The sequence below is a fragment of the Pleuronectes platessa genome, chromosome 12, assembly GCF_947347685.1.
Source record: "Pleuronectes platessa chromosome 12, fPlePla1.1, whole genome shotgun sequence".
NCBI classification, from domain to species: Eukaryota; Metazoa; Chordata; class Actinopteri; order Pleuronectiformes; family Pleuronectidae; genus Pleuronectes; species Pleuronectes platessa.
In genome coordinates this window covers 25,478,673-25,496,043 of record NC_070637.1, presented here as the reverse complement: position 1 = coordinate 25,496,043, position 17,371 = coordinate 25,478,673, and the positions used below count along the sequence as shown (strand labels likewise).

The window sequence follows — 17,371 nt, the reverse complement described above, 5'->3', positions numbered from 1 at the left end:
TAAGGTGCAGTGGCAAGATGATGGTAATAGTACTGATGATATGATGGTAATGTTATTGTTAGACAGTGATATGATATGATATATAGTAGAGGTATAAATATAAGTATTTGACTATACAATAGATAATATAATATACTATGAGTGTAAGAATATGTAGACAGAGTGTACAAAAGACAATATTATTGTATAAATGATATATAATATCAATATGGTTTATATTAACACATATCACATATGATGTGAAGTACAGTTACACAATGCAAGGAGACAGGTATATTTAGTGCAGTTCTGTGATGGTGGCTCTGACAGAGGGAGAGGTATATGAGTCAAGAGACACATGAAAACCATTTAATCGCTCGGACATGAAGCCGAACAGAATGAATCACCTGGTGTGTCTGCAGGGGGCGCTGTGGCTCAGTAAAGCTCTTCTCTCTTTGTCTCCCAGGTGACTTCCATCGAATCGAAGTTGGACTCTTTGCTGGACGTCTACCGCCAGGTGCTGCACACCGGCTCCTCGGCCCTCACCCTCTCCTCCCTGCCTCTGTTCGAGCTGAACCGGCACCACAACATGGACTACCAGACCTCCATCATCGGCAGGGACCTCCCCTCCCCCCAGGGAGTCGACCCCGTCCGAGGCGGAGGCGATAACAACGGGGGTGTTCGCTGTTCCCTGAGCAGTAACCCCCGGGGCCTGCGGCTCATCCTGGCCTCCGTTGACGATGACATCCCCCCGGACTCAGCACCTCCATCTTACCCCCCGTCCACAGCCTCACTCTCTCCCTCACCGCTGCTGCCCCCTGACAGCCCCTACCCAACCTTGGTCACACCCAATGGCAGCTCCAGGAGAGCACACTTCGCCGACCCGCCGCCCCCGGCCCCCTCATCTAGAGGCTTCACCCTCCAGCTGCCCCCCCTGGCGCAGCCCTCTCACCTCCGATGTGTCTCTGTCCCAGATGATCTGTCGGACGGAGTGACGGCAGACCAGGAGAGCCTGGGCCCGTCTGTGGTGGTGGGCTCCGACGTGGACGCTGACCCGGAGGAGGACGGTGAGGCCGGCTCTGCCCGGGGACGGGGGCAGCTGCGGGAGAAGCCTGGCTCGAGATGTGAGGGGGGGTGGAGGAGGCACCTGAGCCTGGAGGCCAACCCCCTGCTGCTGCTCTCGTCCAGTCCAGACGGGACTTCTTCAGACTGGGAAGGCAGTCTGGGGAAATCCCTCTCCGCGCACAACCTCAGCCAGCCCCTGAGCAACCGGGCCTCTGGTCCCCCCCCCGCTCTCCACCACAGCAGCAGCAGCACCGGTAGCGAACAGGGCGACGCCCGCCACGATGACCTCAGCACCTGGGACGGAACAGAACTCTTCATTAGTGAGCGCAAGCTGGAGCCTGCAGGAGAACATTTCAACTTCCTGTCCCAGGGACCTGACGCCAGCCCCTCCGACCTGTTACAGACTGTGGACGCTGCTGCACCTCACCCTAAGGGAAATTCAGTCAATCTCAGTCAGTCACCACACATACAGCTGGCATAACCACACACATATACACACACACACACACACGCACTCACACACACTCTTGCGTCCTGTATCTACATGATTTTTATCGGATTATCGGATTAAATGCTTCGTGTGGGGACAGTGTTTTTATATTTTGTCCAACATGATCATGTCCACTTCCATACAGACTCTATAAGGTTATTTACCTTATTATATATATTTCTAACAGTAATATTAACACAAAGGAAACAATAATAGTCTAATAAAAGTATGTGTAGAATATGAATGCAAGTGGACATATTAATGTAAGACAAAATACACAAACGGCTCACACATGCAAATGAGTTTTCCTTTAAAGAAATAGATTTGTTCTTTATCTAAATATTTGGATAATCAAATTCATACTCAAAGGATAAAATGATATTAGTCATATGATACAAAAAGATATTGTTTAAGTTTTGATCTGACATTAAAGAAATTGATATTTGACAGTGTAGATGCAGATAATAAGTTTAGTTAGACGCAAAAAGTGCTGTTAAAGTTAAATTTAAGTTATGTTCCAGCTGTTCTTGATTTTCAGCCTCAGTCTGGATGTTGAGTGTAGCTCATTCCTTAAAGAAGCAGGAGTCTTAACTTTTCATTGTAGAAATGAAAGGATGAGTCATCTGACCTGAGCCGCTGAAAACAGAGGAATCACTGCCTGGATACGAGCGGCGTCATTTGAAGACTCTGACGTCCATCATGACATTTCAATCCTTGAGATTAGAACTTCCTCAGATGACAGACACCACCTTGGTAATGAAAGATGTAACCTGTACAATGACTTCTGTTTTGGTCCGTGTCCCATCCACTCACATGGAGAAGACCGAGTGACAGAGTGTGTGTCATGATCTGATTTCATGATTATTTACAGTCAGTAAATAAGGGATGGTATTTTAATATGAAAAATCATATCAACCACTTCTCTCTTGAAAACAGTACACACATGCACACACACACACACACACACACACACACACAACCACTGAGTCCTCTCAGAAGAACCAACCTGACAATGACTGACTAGTGACTTATTTGTTTTCATACAAGTGCTTCTACTCTGAGACTTTCTTGGAAGAAAAGGAAAGTCGCTCCTCGTTCAATGTCCTCTTTTCCTTAAGCTTTCCTACATATCACTGCATGGACTGTTTCCAGGTGTGTGTTCAGACCACAAGCATCTCATTCTACTTATCCTCTGCAGACACACACACATGAATCCTCCGTGTGTGTCCTCGGTGAAATTGGATGCTGCAATCCAATCGGGGAGAAAATGGCCGCTCAGCAGTGTCTCTTTGTGCTGGACCGTGTCCCTCTTGGTTTGGACAGTGGCCTGGTCCGTGAGTTCATGGTCTGAAAGCTGGAGGCTGTGGGGTCATCTCAGCCCAGCACCAGATGCTGTATGTCTAAGCTGCTGCTTCCAGAGCAGCCCCTCGCTCGCTGGTGTCGCCTGGACGCCCTCGTGCACGTTCACGTTTCCTCCAAACCTTTAACAGGAAGGTACGAACAAAGTTTGCCTCAGTGAACATTATAATATTCTAATTTGAACTAATTTGATAGTAGTTTAAAAACCCGTACTGTCAGTGTTATGGATAACCCACTGACTATGAAATGTTGTGATGCACAAGGTTGTTTAATTATTAGATTTGTTTGACAAACCCTCTCTTGTTACTGGGTGCTGGTTGCACCATGTGCATTAATAGTGATTAGAGGCTGCTAAGCTGACCTTATCCCCCCCCCCCAGTCCAAATATAATGTGGGTTTACAATCATAGACTGTTTATTAAGATGGACGAAGCGTCTCCACTACTTGAAGTAGTGATCAAGAGACAGAGCCGTGGGAGGGAGGTCCTCTCAATACAGGTTCTCCACCAATCACGCGTCAGTCTCAGCTGTCAATCATGACATTTAACCCTGTTTCCTTAGAGCATCAAATAACCAATTAAAACCAAGCCTATTAGAAAAATGAAGGTTTGAACTAACATTGTGAAGAACTACTCCACAGCTCCTCTTCAGCGTCTCCTCTCAAAAGTTTCTTGTGTTTTGAAATATGAGATGAAAAAATCATTCCTGAAGTCTCAAGTGTGACAGAATGACAAACCAACTTTTGCATGACCTTTATTGCAGCCAACCAGCAGAGGGCGATCAAGACCCATCTTCCCCTTTTGGGAAAAGATGTCACGTCGTCCATCTTTAAAAACAGTGTGTGGTTCCAATGCACAGATCCCATTTATAACACGGCAGGTCGGCTACACCATGATGATAATACACTGTACACGCAGTGCTGTAGATGTAGTGCACATGTCCTATTCACATAAAATAAGAGTGAGAACGCCCAAGAATCTGACCTGGAACTGAGATTAAATTTATCTCGGCCCTCTAGTACGTACGTATCAGTAAAGAAATTAATTAATTTTTAAATCCTCATCACATCAATTGATTACAAGGGACGTGTGTACATCTTGATGCATTTCGTCCAAATACAGATGGAAATTGAATCAAGCTGACACTGAACTAAATTCTTTCTCAAATAACTCTCCTGCTTGCAGTTACATTGGCTGCTCGTGAATGAATATTATGCATAATAATAGGGTGGCCATCTTTTTTTCTGTCAGCCGTTATGACTTGTTTTTGCTGGGTAACGTCTGAAGGGGTACACAGTCACGTTAGTCTTAAAAATGTGTCTCGACGTGTTAACGACGGCCTTTACTCGTCTTTATGTCTCACTTACCTTCCTTCCACATGGCAAGTCAGTGCATTGCTTAAAAAATTAACATTTTGTCGTAGAATATAACGAGTATTATCTTCTAACAAATGACATTTGTCAACACTCGTGAATGGATTTGAAACAGTCTGCAGCCCAGGCAGGAGTCTCTGGTGCGACGAGATAAATGATCATGAAAGCACAGTTGTGTGTGTGGTGAGTTGGAGGAGCCTGAAAATGTGACACACGGTAGTTTTGAGCTCTATATTGGAATAGAATTGTTGTAGTTAGTGACTGAGTTTCGCTTCACATGAAAAGAGCCCAACCAAAACGAGGAAAGTTCAAAGTACATGGATTATTCCTCGTATAAAACAAGCTGATGTTTGCAATCTGTAAATTGCTGAAGGGTGCCTTTCTATCATATGAACATTCTGTGATTTGTTTTCCTTCACAGGGCTTTAAAGGTCTTGTTTGCCTACAGCCTTTTGCATCTGTATAGCTGAAGTCATTTTGGGATGGACCTTCATTTCACTTAAGTCTTGTAGCTCTAGCCGCAGACTTTATACGGCTTTGATGGGTAATAATACCATTTCTATACAGTAATTTATTACACAACTGGCCTTAAAGCTTGACAATGTTAACATTATTACTTTGAAATTAATTTATTAAAGTGCACATTATGTTCTCTGGATGAGAAATGCAAAAATGATTTTATTATTCATTAATAAAGTACATATTAACTAAAGTTGTTTGGGTGTTTTATGTCTTTTATTATTACCACTCCAGTAGCAGCTCACACACTTTGGGGACAGGAGTCCTGGCGGCTGTCCTCGAATGGCTTGGGATCACTGTGGTCCAAAAAGTGAAGCAACCGTGTTTGAGGACATTAAGGGACAGGAGAGGACAGGGGACGTCCATTAATGGAAGAGAGTTTGGTGGTTCAGGGGTTTAACTTCAGCATAGATTTGAAAATTAAAGCATCTTTCCATTCGCTGGTGGCATATGGCTGTCCACCTTTGCTTTCCACACACACAAATATATTAATGAATATTTATAAATATATGTATCAATATTATTTTATGAATACTTCTAAGCGTCCCAAACGGCGGACTCTCCATAAACATCGTCCCTGAGAGGTTATAGACAGTTTGAAACAGCAGGTGGCGCTATGAGCTCTGTAACTGAGATAGTGAAGCCAGCATTAATATCAAAGAACAGTCGTCTCTTTTAATTTACAGCTTAAAAAACATCTGATACACGAATTAAAGAAAATTATGACTCCATTCTGTAAATCAGGATTTTTATAGGGTTAGGGTCAGTGCTCTTTTCTGATTTTCTTTCTCAACTGTGCAAAATTACAAGGAATGTAAATGTAAAGGGATGTAAAAGTCAATTGGCTGTTCAGAATATATGATCTGCATCTGATTTGGAACCAGATTCAGACCCAGATCTGATTGTTTAATGACAGCGTGAGCAGCACAAATCACATGGAATCAGATCTTTTAAAATCAGATTCAGGCCCCTTTCATATGTGGTTCTGAATCAGCGTTTTAATGCATATCAAGAGGAAAATGAAACCGTAAAGGCTCACATGTGTGGCCTCCATGTTTGTTAAAGATCTTCTCCTCCTTGTTAACATCTGGACACAACGTGCTGCGTGTGACGTCTTGTTGTTCGCCTGCAGGTCACATCAGGGCCACCACCAGTTCATTCTAATAGACTACATGAACAGTGACGTATAGAAGTAAGATCTAGGGATAAAACCAGGGTTGAGCACTTAGGCCTGAAGTGTGAACATAGTGAAAAGATCTGAATTGAAAAGCGGATGATATAACAACTAGTAATTGTTGATTTTCAATCATGAATACTGACGTCTGTAAATAAACACTTAAATACATTTCCCATATTATAACACTCATTCTTGCCATAAGTTCCTTTTGAGGACTTAAAGCTTTATCTACTGATTTCTAATTTTTTTTATCTTTTAGTTGTGGTTTTAAATGTAAAAAGGCTGTAAATTCCGGGTGAGCCGAGGGGTCATGAAGGGGTCGCGAAGGGGCCGTGAAGGGGTCGCGAGTCGGTGAGGCCTCGTGCAGGTGAGAAGCGACATGTCGGACTGGGAAGAAGACCCAGCCCTCCAGAGACCGCAGCCCAGACCGCCCTGCGAGGACCGGCCACGGGAGCGGGTGTCCCACGGTGAGAGGGACGGACCCAGGTTTGACGGACCCAGGTTCGGAGGCCCCCGGTCCGGAAGCCCCAGGGAATGGAGATCAGAGCGACGCGACGAGCACCGAATCCCGGCGGGTGGACGCGAAGGCCGCCCTTTCTCCCCGGGTACGGACTTCGGAGGAACCCGGGACAGACGGGGCGGTGTAAGGTCGGACTTCAACCCGCCTGTGACACTCACCGTGGAAAACGCTTCTATCGGGAGAATAATAGGTTTGTTCCCGGGGAAGAGGTTCTACTTTCAGCGGCAGGTGTTCGGGACTTCGCTGTTAATCCCGCGGGAGGTAGCTAGCTGTGCTATGCTAATCCCGCCTGAGGTAGCTAGCTGTGCTATGCTAATCCCGCCTGAGGTAGCTAGCTGTGCTATGCTAATCCCGCGGGAGGTAGCTAGTTTTTTCTATGCTAATCCCGCAGCAGGTAGCTAGCTCACCAGTTTATCTGTGGAGGTTTTTCCCGCACATATTTATACCTGAATGTCAAATAAATGTACACGGAGATATTTCCAGCCTCTTAAATGAAGTTTCTCGATAAAGGTCGCGGAGGAGCCAAAATCCGTGAACTTGAAGAAAGCTCCGGAGCCAGCATCAAGGTAGGATGATGTTTAAATTAGTGTTTAACAACTTTTCATAAAGATTCATAAAATGTGTTATCGATGTTCCCTTCGATTCCACTTGGTCCTAAAGCAAGCAGACCTATTTCAACTCTGATTTAAAAAGCTGTTAAAGACAGAAGTCATACTTTCATCAGTCATCACATCTGGAGACTAACTTTACAAAACTTCCTCAATCAGTTGATAAATGCAGAAGCGCATGAAAAGTCATGGAATTTAAAAATGTGTTTTTCCGGGCCTGGTAAAATCATGGAAAAAAAATAAGATCCCAAAAGTTTTGGAAAATTCATGGAAATTTGTTATATTCATATTTTCATGTTGTTCATTTACGCTGAGTTTTAAATAATTAATATGCTTTTTAAATATATACGCTCAAACTATAAGAAGGCATACTTGGGTTTGTGTCAATTAAGGTGTACTCTATACCTTGGAATTTTAGTTTAAATTTTTCGCGTATACACCAAGATTTCACAATGTTTGGTCATGGAAATTTGGTTTAAAGTTATTGAAAAGTCATGGAAGGCCATTGGTCAAAATGTGTATGAACCCTGGAACATAAACACTGAACTACCCCGTCTGGGCCCGGTATTCCAGACATTTTCCTGAGTTCGTGTCTGAAACAGCGATAAGTCTCGAGTGCTGTTCTACACGTCTCCCGTGTTCCTCTACCGTTCTCTTTTTAGATCAACCGGGGGGATTATGATGGGGAGGTGCTCATCTTCGGCTCCTCTGCTGCCCAGGAGAAGGCCAAGGAGATGATTGAACACTTGTTGGCAGAAGGCAACTCTAGATTTTGCAACGGTACAAAGTAATTTTTCTATAAAACCGTGATCCTGAATTCTTCAGAGCGTTAGTGTCCTTACACTTAGAGCTGTAAATACATCTCCTGCATTATGCTGATGTGTTTGTCAGAGGCTGACAAGTCAGGAGGCCATGGAGGAGTAAGTAACGGCTCAGTCTGGTCTTCTGACCAGTTAAAGGCTTCCAGGGACACTCCACCCAGAGCATCCATAGATTGGAACGCCATCCGGGAGAACAAGGACAAGTATGAAGCGATCAAGTGGCAGGGTGAGGCCTCACATGCTGTCAGAAGAAGAACTACTCTTTCTGGGCTCGTTTGTTTTGATACGTCTTATCACTGTGGTTTTAAATATGTCCGACTTCCTTCAGACCTCCCACCCATGAAGAAGAACTTTTACACGGAGGCCGAGAGTGTATCCAAGCTGCTGGCAGAGGACGTCTGTGAATGGAGGTAATTCTGACAGAGACATATATTCTTTCACTTCAGCTTGTTCGCTGCAGGTTTAAAATAAACCACATGTTCACTTCAAAGGGATTGATAGAGGGAGAGGCGAATGCTATATATAGCACATAGCGAATAATGAGACTTGTCAGAAACCAGTTGGACAGGCCAGCAAAACCTCCAACCTCCAGTACAGCCTCAGACACGAAGGTGGCACTGTTTATATTAACCTCTACTGGAGCAGGTCCAGGCCAGCATGTCCTTGAATTAGTCAGTGGTTCTGAATCTTCAGTGCTTTACAATAAGTGTGGGGGGGGGGGGAATCGTTTATCAACAAGGGGTTGACCGAGGTCCGACTACCTTGAGCCCCAAACTGTCCACACAACCAGAATCATTAAAACCAGTCTAGCTCTCTGTCAGTGTCCTATACTCCTCCATTAAATTAATTTATTTGGAAATGATTTGGAAATTGAATATTTCTTTGTCTCGTAAACAAAGAACAAAACTAATGTTGACATGGTTTTTGTAAAACTGGTCTTTGAACCGTAAAGCTCAACGTGGTGTGCATTTGTCTCTTTCTAGTTCAGCCGTTCTAATCTTTAAAACAATTCCTCCACAGGAAAGACAATAACAACATCTTTGTGGACGACCTGAAGGAGGACGGGGAGAAGCGACCCATTCCTTATCCCTGCCGCACCTTCCTGGAGGCGTTTGAACCTTATCCAGAGATCATGGAAAATATTGACCGAGTGGGCTTCGTCAAACCGACCCCCATCCAGGTAAGAGCGTGGTGCGAGGGCCAACTCGTTCAGTAACTTATCACTCATCATTCTTTGACTGAATACACAAGATAAATTAAGATAAAGAGTGTGCTGTGCAGGGAAATTAAACTGCATCACCTCCCTCACTGATTTCACTTTCATTTCACAGGAAGAGGTTTGGCTCAATGGATTCTAGTATCACTTCTATGAGTCATCACGTAGCTGCTGAGTCATGTAATGTGGTTACAGTGTGAGAAACGTGCTGTAACTTTGTAACTCCATCTGCCTCCGGTGTTCATCAACACCTGCTGTTGAATCACATCCTGAACCAACCGGTTCACTTCAGGTTTTCTTTGGGTTGAGTCAGTCTATCTCATAATTAAATCTGGGTTGGGTTTAACATGCCTTGACTGCCTCTCTAATTACCCTCACAGTTGTATTAATTACTCTAATCTCTCGCTTGTAAATCGAAACGTGAATTTCCTAAAAACGTTGCTCTAAAATGTTGTTTTTAAAGAAATCCTAAATTTAAACAGGAAGTAGGATCCCAGTTTGATTCCCGGTTCAGGCTGGTTTATGTGTTTTAATGTTCTCCCCATGTCTGTGGGTTTTCTCCTGTTTCCTCCAATAGTCCAAAGACATTTAAATAGATTCACAGAAAATTCCAATTTGACATTTGTAATCTTAGATCTTCAAGTTTGAACATGACCAGTTAGAAAGTCTATATCTAGGGATGTATTGGTTAATTTGACATTATAACTTAAACATCAACTTTTAAGTGACTTTTTAAGAACTTGGTCAGATGGCCTCTATCAAAGGAAAGAACCACTCTTGATGGAAAGTGGATGGTTTGTAGTAGTTCAAATTCAATTTTTTTAAATCAGATTAATTTGGTAACGGCAGAAGTGTACTAGTATCTATTGTGATGTGTTTGTTTGCTTCAGTCTCAGGCATGGCCCGTGTTGATGAGTGGAGAGGACCTGATAGCCATTGCTCAGACAGGAACCGGGAAAACTCTGGCTTACCTGCTGCCAGGGTTCATCCATATGGACGGGCAGTTTGTGTGAGTAGCAGATCCGTTCCTTCTCTTAACTCTTAGGGGCTGAACCTTCTGTTAGATATCTTTCATTTCCATTTTTTTTTTACTTGCTCAACGATCTAAATATTTTGTGTTTCCTTCCTTCGTAGACCAAGCGCTGATCGCAGGGGTCCTGGCATGTTGGTGCTGACTCCCACCAGAGAGCTGGCCCTGCAGATTGAAACTGAGTGCAACAAGTACAGCTACAAAGGCTACAAAAGGTCTTTATGTTAGGAATCATTGAGGGTTGGATTTGAACCAGTAATTAATTGCACTGTAGAAGCAACGTGACTTTGACGGTTCTTCTGTTCCCTCTCCCAGTATCTGCATCTATGGTGGAGGGGATAGAAGAGGCCAGATCAACCTGGTGAGGCAAGGAGTGGACATAGTCATCGCCACGCCAGGACGACTGCACGATCTACAGATGAACGAGCTCATCAATCTGCGCTCCATCACCTACCTGGTCGGCTGCTTGTGTCTGTGCATGTTGGTCTATGTATGAGGAGGGTGAAAGTTTAGAGGGGTCCACTGGTCATAGGGTGACTCTCAATTTTAAAGGCTCAACCCAGTAGAAATCACAATGAACAGCAACTCCAGTGCCTGACTGTTAGTGAAGGTCTTAGCTGTGAACATTAGTCTTTGGAATCTGTTGTATTTTCTTTGTCTTAAACGTTGTGGATGATTTCTCGATGGTTGCAAACAGGTGCTGGACGAGGCCGACCGAATGCTGGACATGGGCTTCGAACCTCAGATAATGAAGATTCTCCTGGACATCCGCCCAGACCGACAGACTGTCATGACCAGGTATGAGTCACATGACGCACCTGGTGCAAGGGTTTGTCATTGATCAGGACAAAAGGACATGTGGACAGATGTCTCCGGAGAGAGAACATCAAAAAAGACCTTGAAGGGTGTTTAAACACATCATATAACATTCTACAGAGAAAAGTTTGGATTGGTCCATATTTTCCACGGGAAAATAGATAGTAGATACTTTTTAAAAATAAATTCAACCCCTGCATTTGTTTATTTTTCTAGGTAGATTTAACCTGTAAATGTTTTCTGATGTACAATCTTTTATTACTGTAAATTCCTGTGTTCCAGTGCCACCTGGCCCACCGGTGTGAGACGACTGTCCAAGTCCTACTTAAAGAATCCCATGATGGTTTATGTCGGCACCCTGGACCTGGCTGTGAGTGAATGTGTTGATTAGACACTTACTCTGCTCCTGTTTCTATGCTACAGCTGAAATATGTAAAATCAAGATGCCACATGTTACAACCACTCCCGTGCTTCTCAGGCGGTTAACACGGTGGAGCAAACCGTGCTCATCGTCCACGAAGAAGAGAAGAAGTCCTACGTGTTCGACTTCATCAGAGATATGCTGCCGGAGGATAAAGTGCTCATCTTTGTTGGCAAGAAGCTCATGTGAGTAGGAAGTGGCTCACTTACGGGAAACTACCAGAGCTAATCACACGATGACTGACAGCTTGTAACACCCACACTAACGGGTTTGTGTGGTTATGTCTGTTTCTCCACCCGCATGTCATCTCAGGTGTGATGACCTGTCCAGTGACATGTGTCTGCAGGGTCTGGCCGTGCAGAGTCTCCACGGCGGCCGTGACCAGTGTGACCGCGAAGAAGCCCTCAAGGACTTTAAAGATAGTACGTCACTGGAAGGAAATGTGGCTTTAGAAAATAAGCTTTCTATTTCTCCGAAAACGGAAATTGAAAGTTTCTGTGGTTAACTGGTGAGCCTCAAGTACAGGCTTCAACAATAAATCCGTTTCATCTTCCAGGTCGAGTTCGTATCCTGGTCGCCACCGACCTGGCATCCAGGGGGTTGGACGTCATCGACATAACACACGTCTTTAACTTTGACTTTCCACGTAACATAGAGGAGTATGTGCATCGTGTGGGCCGCACTGGCCGAGCTGGGTAAGGGTCACTGGGTTCTGGGGTCACATGATGTATATACGCTGCCAGTGTCTGGATGTTAGTGGACTGGTTTGTGATGTTGGTCCTTTTGTGATCCAGACGCTCGGGCGCTGCCATTACCCTGATAACAAGAGACAACTGGAGGATGGCCCCGGAACTGATTCACATCCTGGAGCGAGCCGGACAGGTGACACACATTCACATTCACAGTGTGACACAGTTCCAATTTAAAAAGCAATATCAAGCAGGAGGGTTTTTAGTGAATAAATCATAATAAACTAGAACTTTGCCTTAATGAAACCTCATTAAATGAACCAGACCCAGTTTTTTTATGATCATCTTGCAAACACTCATAAGAATCTGTTCTGTCCTGTGATCACAGGAGGTCCCTGAGGAGCTGGTGCTCATGGCAGAGAGGTACGAGAAGCACAAGAGGGAGAAGGAGCTGGAAGGTCCGAGGGGGGGACAGGGACATGGAGGCAGGGGGGGGAGAGAGGGCGGAGGATGGGGAGGGGGCGGTGGGGGGAGAGAAGGCAGAGGGGGGGGAGGATGGGGAGGGGGAGGGAGAGGAGGTAAAGATCGAAGCCAAAACTGGGGTTTCTAATTCATAATTGTTTATATACACAAGTCCACACCTGCCACCAGCCCCCGGCAGATTCATACGTGGAAGTGGAAATGTACAGATCAGAACTTTATCATTCTCACGTTTGACATAAAACAAAAGTCTGTTCATATAAACTCATTTCATATGTCTGGTGTTCTAATAAGACTAATGTTCATTTTCTCATTCTGTAGCAGAATCTGGAAATGTGTGTTGTAATTTCTTTTAAAAATGATTAAGATGCACAATTTGTACAGATTTCTTCTGTTTTGTAATTCACAGCACTGTTTTGTATCTGAGTGTTTTTGTTGCGTCATTTCTTGACACCATTTCAGTCCAATAAATTCTTGAAGAGACCCGACGCTGAATATTTTACTGACTTGGTGACGTATCTGTGACGCCGTTGAATACAGTAATGATTAAATCTGCTTTGCATCATTTCCTTATTGACTGGAAGATACCAAAGGTAAATATTCTTGTATTATTATCATCAGTCAGACTTGGAAGAAGTGTATTCATCGGCTCTCAACCACCTTGTGTTTCTTCACAGGAAGCTCTGCCCCACATCGGCTTCAAGAGGTCGTCTGCACCAGCACACGAACAGGAAACGCCTCTGCCCTTCAAATGTAAGATTATCTAGAAGTGTTGTGTGGGGGGGGGGAATGAGCCAGAGGAAGTTTTCTTTTTGTCACATCAGCTTTTTAAAGTTTGTCTGCAACAAAAGCGCAGAAAAGTACTAATGTAAAATGAGGCTGTTATAAAAAATCTGCACAACAGCCGAAATTATTTTATTTATTCTTTAATTAATTACTGTAAGTGTTATAGATGTTTAAATGTTTATTTCTTGCTCCAGGCAGACTTCGCTTTCAATTAACCTAAAACACAATCTGATAACAACTCCATTGTTTCATTGTAAAGCAGAAGAATAATCAAATTTAATAGAAAATTCAAGTCAATAATACATGTAGTAATAATATAATCTTTATTTTTATGGCACCTTTTGCAACATAAATGTCAATGTAAGGTTCAGATAAAGTCTCTAGTCAAGCTACTCCTCATTGTTCTGAAGCCAACAACTGAAAATAGGAAAGTCGTTGTCACGTTGCTCCTCGATACAGCGAGCCAGGTGGAGGCACTTCTTCTTGTCAATGCCGAAGAGGAGGTTCTGATCTGGGATGAAGAAGTTGGGGAGAACACATTTCTCCAGATGTCCTATAAAGTCCTCCAGCAGCTGCAGAAAGCAGCGGCTCCGACTGGAGGCGCTCCAGTCACTGTCTTTCACTCTAGAGCTGCAGGCGTGGAGCAGGGTGGTCTTGGCCTGGTAGGAGTAGAACTTCTCAAATGAAGCTTCTTTTTCTTTCAGCAGACTGAGAAGGTGCTTCAGGAGCTTTAAACAGTCCTTCCTGAAGGTCAACAAAAAGGAGCATATTGTCAAATGAGTTTTAGTTAGAGCACACGTAGTTATAAAACCCCATCCAGTGTTTTACTTAAAGAGAAATGTGTTAGTCACAATCGGACCTGCAGCAGCGTTGGCCTTCTCTTTCACAGCACGTCTTCTCCGAGCCGTGCTTCAACAGAATGTCCTTCTCAACATGAGAGAATGAAAGCCGCCAAGCATCTGTTTGTTGGAGAAGACAGAATACTCAAAGTGTGGATCATCAAATCACATTGAATCTGTAAAGTCCATATTCACAAATCTCAAATGGTCTCATAGCTCTAAACGAGATGTGACGACCTCTGTAGAAACCTCAGAGCCTCAAGTGAGGGATCTGCCTCCCAGGACGGACAGAGGAGCAGCAGAGGAAGAGCACGTCCACAGAAAAACAAAGTTCATGAAACAGCTAATTTAGTTTAAGTAATGTCAGAGGAGCTCCTCACCTTTAGCTGAAATGCCGTCATGCTCGACTGCTCCCTTGCCTTCGTATTTTGGGACAAGATAATATGGCTGTCTCTTGTAGTCCTGCTTCCCTTTAGTCCCCAGCCATTTATCGATTTGAAAGCCCTGCTGGGTAAAAGCTGGCCAGCTTGTTTTGACCTTAATGCTGAGAACAACATCCAGGGAGACGATCACAGACTGAACTGCAGTCGTCAGGGTCACTGCAGGACAGCCAGGTCTCTTTCTTGTCACCTCCCATTCTGAGAAAACAGAGAAGCACAATGAAAAGTCAGCAAATTGTTTTATTTGTACATAAATGAAGATTTGAAAGCGGAAAATAGGAGCAATGACAAACTATTTGAACATCAGAATCAGAAAGTATTTATTGCCAAGTAGGTTTACACCTACCAGGAATTTGCTCTGGTTATTGGTGCATACAATCAACATAGAAACATAAAAACACAATAAATACAACAAACATAAGAAAAGTAATAAAAAAACAAAATATATTTACTCACTATTTACCTCTTATTTACTCACTTTCTAATATTTATACAAACTAATATTTATTTAGACATAAAAGAAATAAAAGTTGAAGTAAAAAGTGAAATGCAAATGCAAAACAGTGACCAGTGTCAAATTGCAATGTAATGTAGTATAATATAATATAATGTGTTAATTTAACACATCCTTGAGGTGTGGGGGCGGAATAAAAGTCAGAGTCAGGTGGACTCCAACATTGGAGTGAAAATATGAGTAGAAATGCTGCAGATTAATAAAGAGTGAAATAAAGAAAATGTTAAACGATCAGAAGTTTCCACCGGCAGATAATAAAGATGTTTTGCTTTCTCCATTTAAATGAATGGAAACAGAATTAGACGTTTGCATCGTGGAGCAGCTGCAGGATGAACGTTCAATTCAACTACACATTCAAATATTGGTACTTGCCTGGAAAATCTTTGACGCACTTCTTCACCTCGTCCCTGAACTCTGTCAACATCTTACTGGCAGATAAAATGTCCCCGTCCTGAAATTTCTTCAGCGGGTTTTTGTCACGTTTTAAAGCCACACTGTAGAAGGCTCCGTTATCTCCAAACGCTTTCAGGAGCACCCGGTCAACATCGATGGACAGCATCACGTCAAATTCATCAGGTTTAGAAATCTGTTTGCACAAAGCATCACTGTCATACGGCTGTAGTGATAAAGACACTTCATCAAAATGTTCTCTTCTATATCGAAAAACCTATGTCCTTGAGAAAACTTACTTTTAAATTCTCATAGTAGCTTCCAGTGCGCAGTGGCTCTGCTGTTGTGAAGCAGTTGGTCTTCTCCTTTAAATGCTTGATTATCTGTTCTATCAATTTATTGACGACTTTTGCTGTGTTTGATTTGTCTATCTTCTTAATCTTCAATTTCCCCAGAGTTGTGGAGAGAAGAGAGTCCACTGTAGCACAGGCTTTTGGTTTTGGGGACTTTATAGAAGTCTTGGTGGTGTCCTCCGGCGGTGTGGTCTTTGTCTTCTCCTCTGATTTGGCTGTGCTGGGACATTTCTTTGGTTTTGGGGACTTAATAGAAGTCTTGGTGGTGTCCTCCGGCGGTGTGGTCTTTGTCTTCTCTTCTGATTTGGCTGTGCCGGGACATTTCTTTGGTTTTGGGGACTTAATAGAAGTCTTGGTGGTGTCCTCCGGCGGTGTGGTCTTTGTCTTCTCCTCTGATTTGGCTGTGCCGGGACGTTTCTTTGGTTTTGTGGCCGTTGCAGAGTCTTGTCTTGTGGCCTTTGTTGTCTCCGGCTGTGGTTTTGTTTGCTCCACCTCAGATTTCCCTTTAGATTTGCCAGCACCGGTTCTGGCTCCTGCACCTCGTGAAGGAGCCGTGGTGTTGTCTGTCGGTGGCTTGTTCATCTCCTCTGTGAAGATCTTTGTCTTTACACTGCTCCGCTCCGATGACTTCTCCTTCGTGCAGCTTGGTGTTTTCTGGCTCCTTCCCTTTGGTTTCTGTTCCGTGGTTGTAGCATTGTGCTTCTCTTTTGTTAAGCCGTTCTCTGGATATTCTCCAGTTGTGGTTTTGCCCTTGGCACAACCGGTTTTAGGAGTCGCAGCCTTGCATGTTCTCCCTCTGCCAGTCATGACGCTGCGATAAGGAGTGAATCTACTATGATGAAATTACTTTTAAGTACTTCCTGTTATTATATGCGACCACGCCCCTTAACTACGTGGCAGAATGCCCGTAAGCCTTAAAGAGGAAATAATATTCAGTCATTTTATTCCTGTGACAGAATTAAGAACTGAGTGTGTGTGATAAATACAGCTTCAAATCTGATAATTTGTTAAAAAATGAATTTGATGACAGTAAAATATATTATAATACCAACAGCTACATGTGTTTTTGTAAAAAATCAGCACAACAGCCCGAATTATTTTATTTATTCTTTAATTGTTTATCATAAGTATTGTTTAAATGTGTATTTCTTACTTCAGGCAGACTTTGCTTTCAATTAACCAAAAACACAATCTGCTAACAACTCAACAAATTATTTATACTTTCTCAAAGTCTTTTGGAAGAATGCCCTCAAGCCTTTTAAGAGGAAATTATATTCAGTCATTTTGTTCCTGTGACAGATTTAAGAACTGAGTGTGTGAGAAAAACAGCTTCATATGATCCTGTTACAAGTTGTTAAAAAATGATAGTTTGATGACAGTACAATCTATTACTACACCAGCAGCTTCATCTAGTGGACAAAGGTGTGTATTGTACAGATGCTCAGATTCCTGTTGGACATTTTATTGGCTCGTAAAGTTGAAAGCATC

At 43.3% G+C, this 17,371-nt stretch overlaps 3 protein-coding genes across 3 annotated transcripts in view; 2 read left to right on the top strand and 1 right to left on the bottom strand.

Moving 5' to 3' along the window:
* The window catches only part of kcnq5a (potassium voltage-gated channel, KQT-like subfamily, member 5a), a 42,019-nt gene extending 38,201 nt beyond the window's left edge, over nucleotides 1–3,818 (top strand). Inside the window, exon 16 of the mRNA XM_053435855.1 lies at nucleotides 446–3,818. Coding sequence (XP_053291830.1) covers nucleotides 446–1,525 — 1,080 coding nt within the window. The 3' untranslated portion in view covers nucleotides 1,526–3,818. The remainder of the gene's footprint in view (nucleotides 1–445) is intronic.
* A 2,521-nt stretch (nucleotides 3,819–6,339) lies between these two features.
* ddx43 (DEAD (Asp-Glu-Ala-Asp) box polypeptide 43) lies at nucleotides 6,340–12,987 on the top strand. The gene is made up of 16 exons (XM_053435854.1): nucleotides 6,340–6,670; nucleotides 6,991–7,046; nucleotides 7,751–7,868; nucleotides 7,980–8,135; nucleotides 8,238–8,319; nucleotides 8,930–9,089; nucleotides 10,016–10,134; nucleotides 10,260–10,370; nucleotides 10,471–10,612; nucleotides 10,853–10,953; nucleotides 11,254–11,341; nucleotides 11,450–11,577; nucleotides 11,705–11,814; nucleotides 11,949–12,087; nucleotides 12,187–12,274; nucleotides 12,470–12,987. Exons 1-16 carry the CDS (start codon nucleotides 6,340–6,342, stop codon nucleotides 12,689–12,691), a joined length of 2,151 nt encoding a protein of 716 aa, XP_053291829.1. The 3' UTR covers nucleotides 12,692–12,987.
* Nucleotides 12,988–13,653: 666 nt separating this feature from the next.
* Nucleotides 13,654–16,738, bottom strand: cgasa (cyclic GMP-AMP synthase a). Its single transcript, XM_053436177.1, has 5 exons — nucleotides 15,830–16,738; nucleotides 15,513–15,726; nucleotides 14,567–14,824; nucleotides 14,207–14,306; nucleotides 13,654–14,091 (listed from the first exon to the last, which is right to left on the bottom strand). Exons 1-5 carry the CDS (start codon nucleotides 16,688–16,690, stop codon nucleotides 13,737–13,739), a joined length of 1,788 nt encoding a protein of 595 aa, XP_053292152.1. The 5' UTR covers nucleotides 16,691–16,738; the 3' UTR covers nucleotides 13,654–13,736.
* Between the last annotated feature and the right edge of the window lie 633 nt (nucleotides 16,739–17,371).

Coding starts and splice junctions, on each gene's coding strand:
- ddx43 (XM_053435854.1), top strand. CDS start 6,340: ATGTCGGACTGGGAAGAAGACCCAGCCCTCCAGAGACCGCAGCCCAGA. Junction 10,135..10,259: donor CATATGGACGGGCAGTTTGT/GTGAGTAGCAGA, acceptor CTTCCTTCGTAG/ACCAAGCGCTGATCGCAGGG. Junction 10,371..10,470: donor AGCTACAAAGGCTACAAAAG/GTCTTTATGTTA, acceptor TCCCTCTCCCAG/TATCTGCATCTATGGTGGAG.
- cgasa (XM_053436177.1), bottom strand. CDS start 16,690: ATGACTGGCAGAGGGAGAACATGCAAGGCTGCGACTCCTAAAACCGGT. Junction 15,727..15,829: donor GCTACTATGAGAATTTAAAA/GTAAGTTTTCTC, acceptor TTGTGCAAACAG/ATTTCTAAACCTGATGAATT. Junction 14,307..14,566: donor TGACGGCATTTCAGCTAAAG/GTGAGGAGCTCC, acceptor TCCAACAAACAG/ATGCTTGGCGGCTTTCATTC.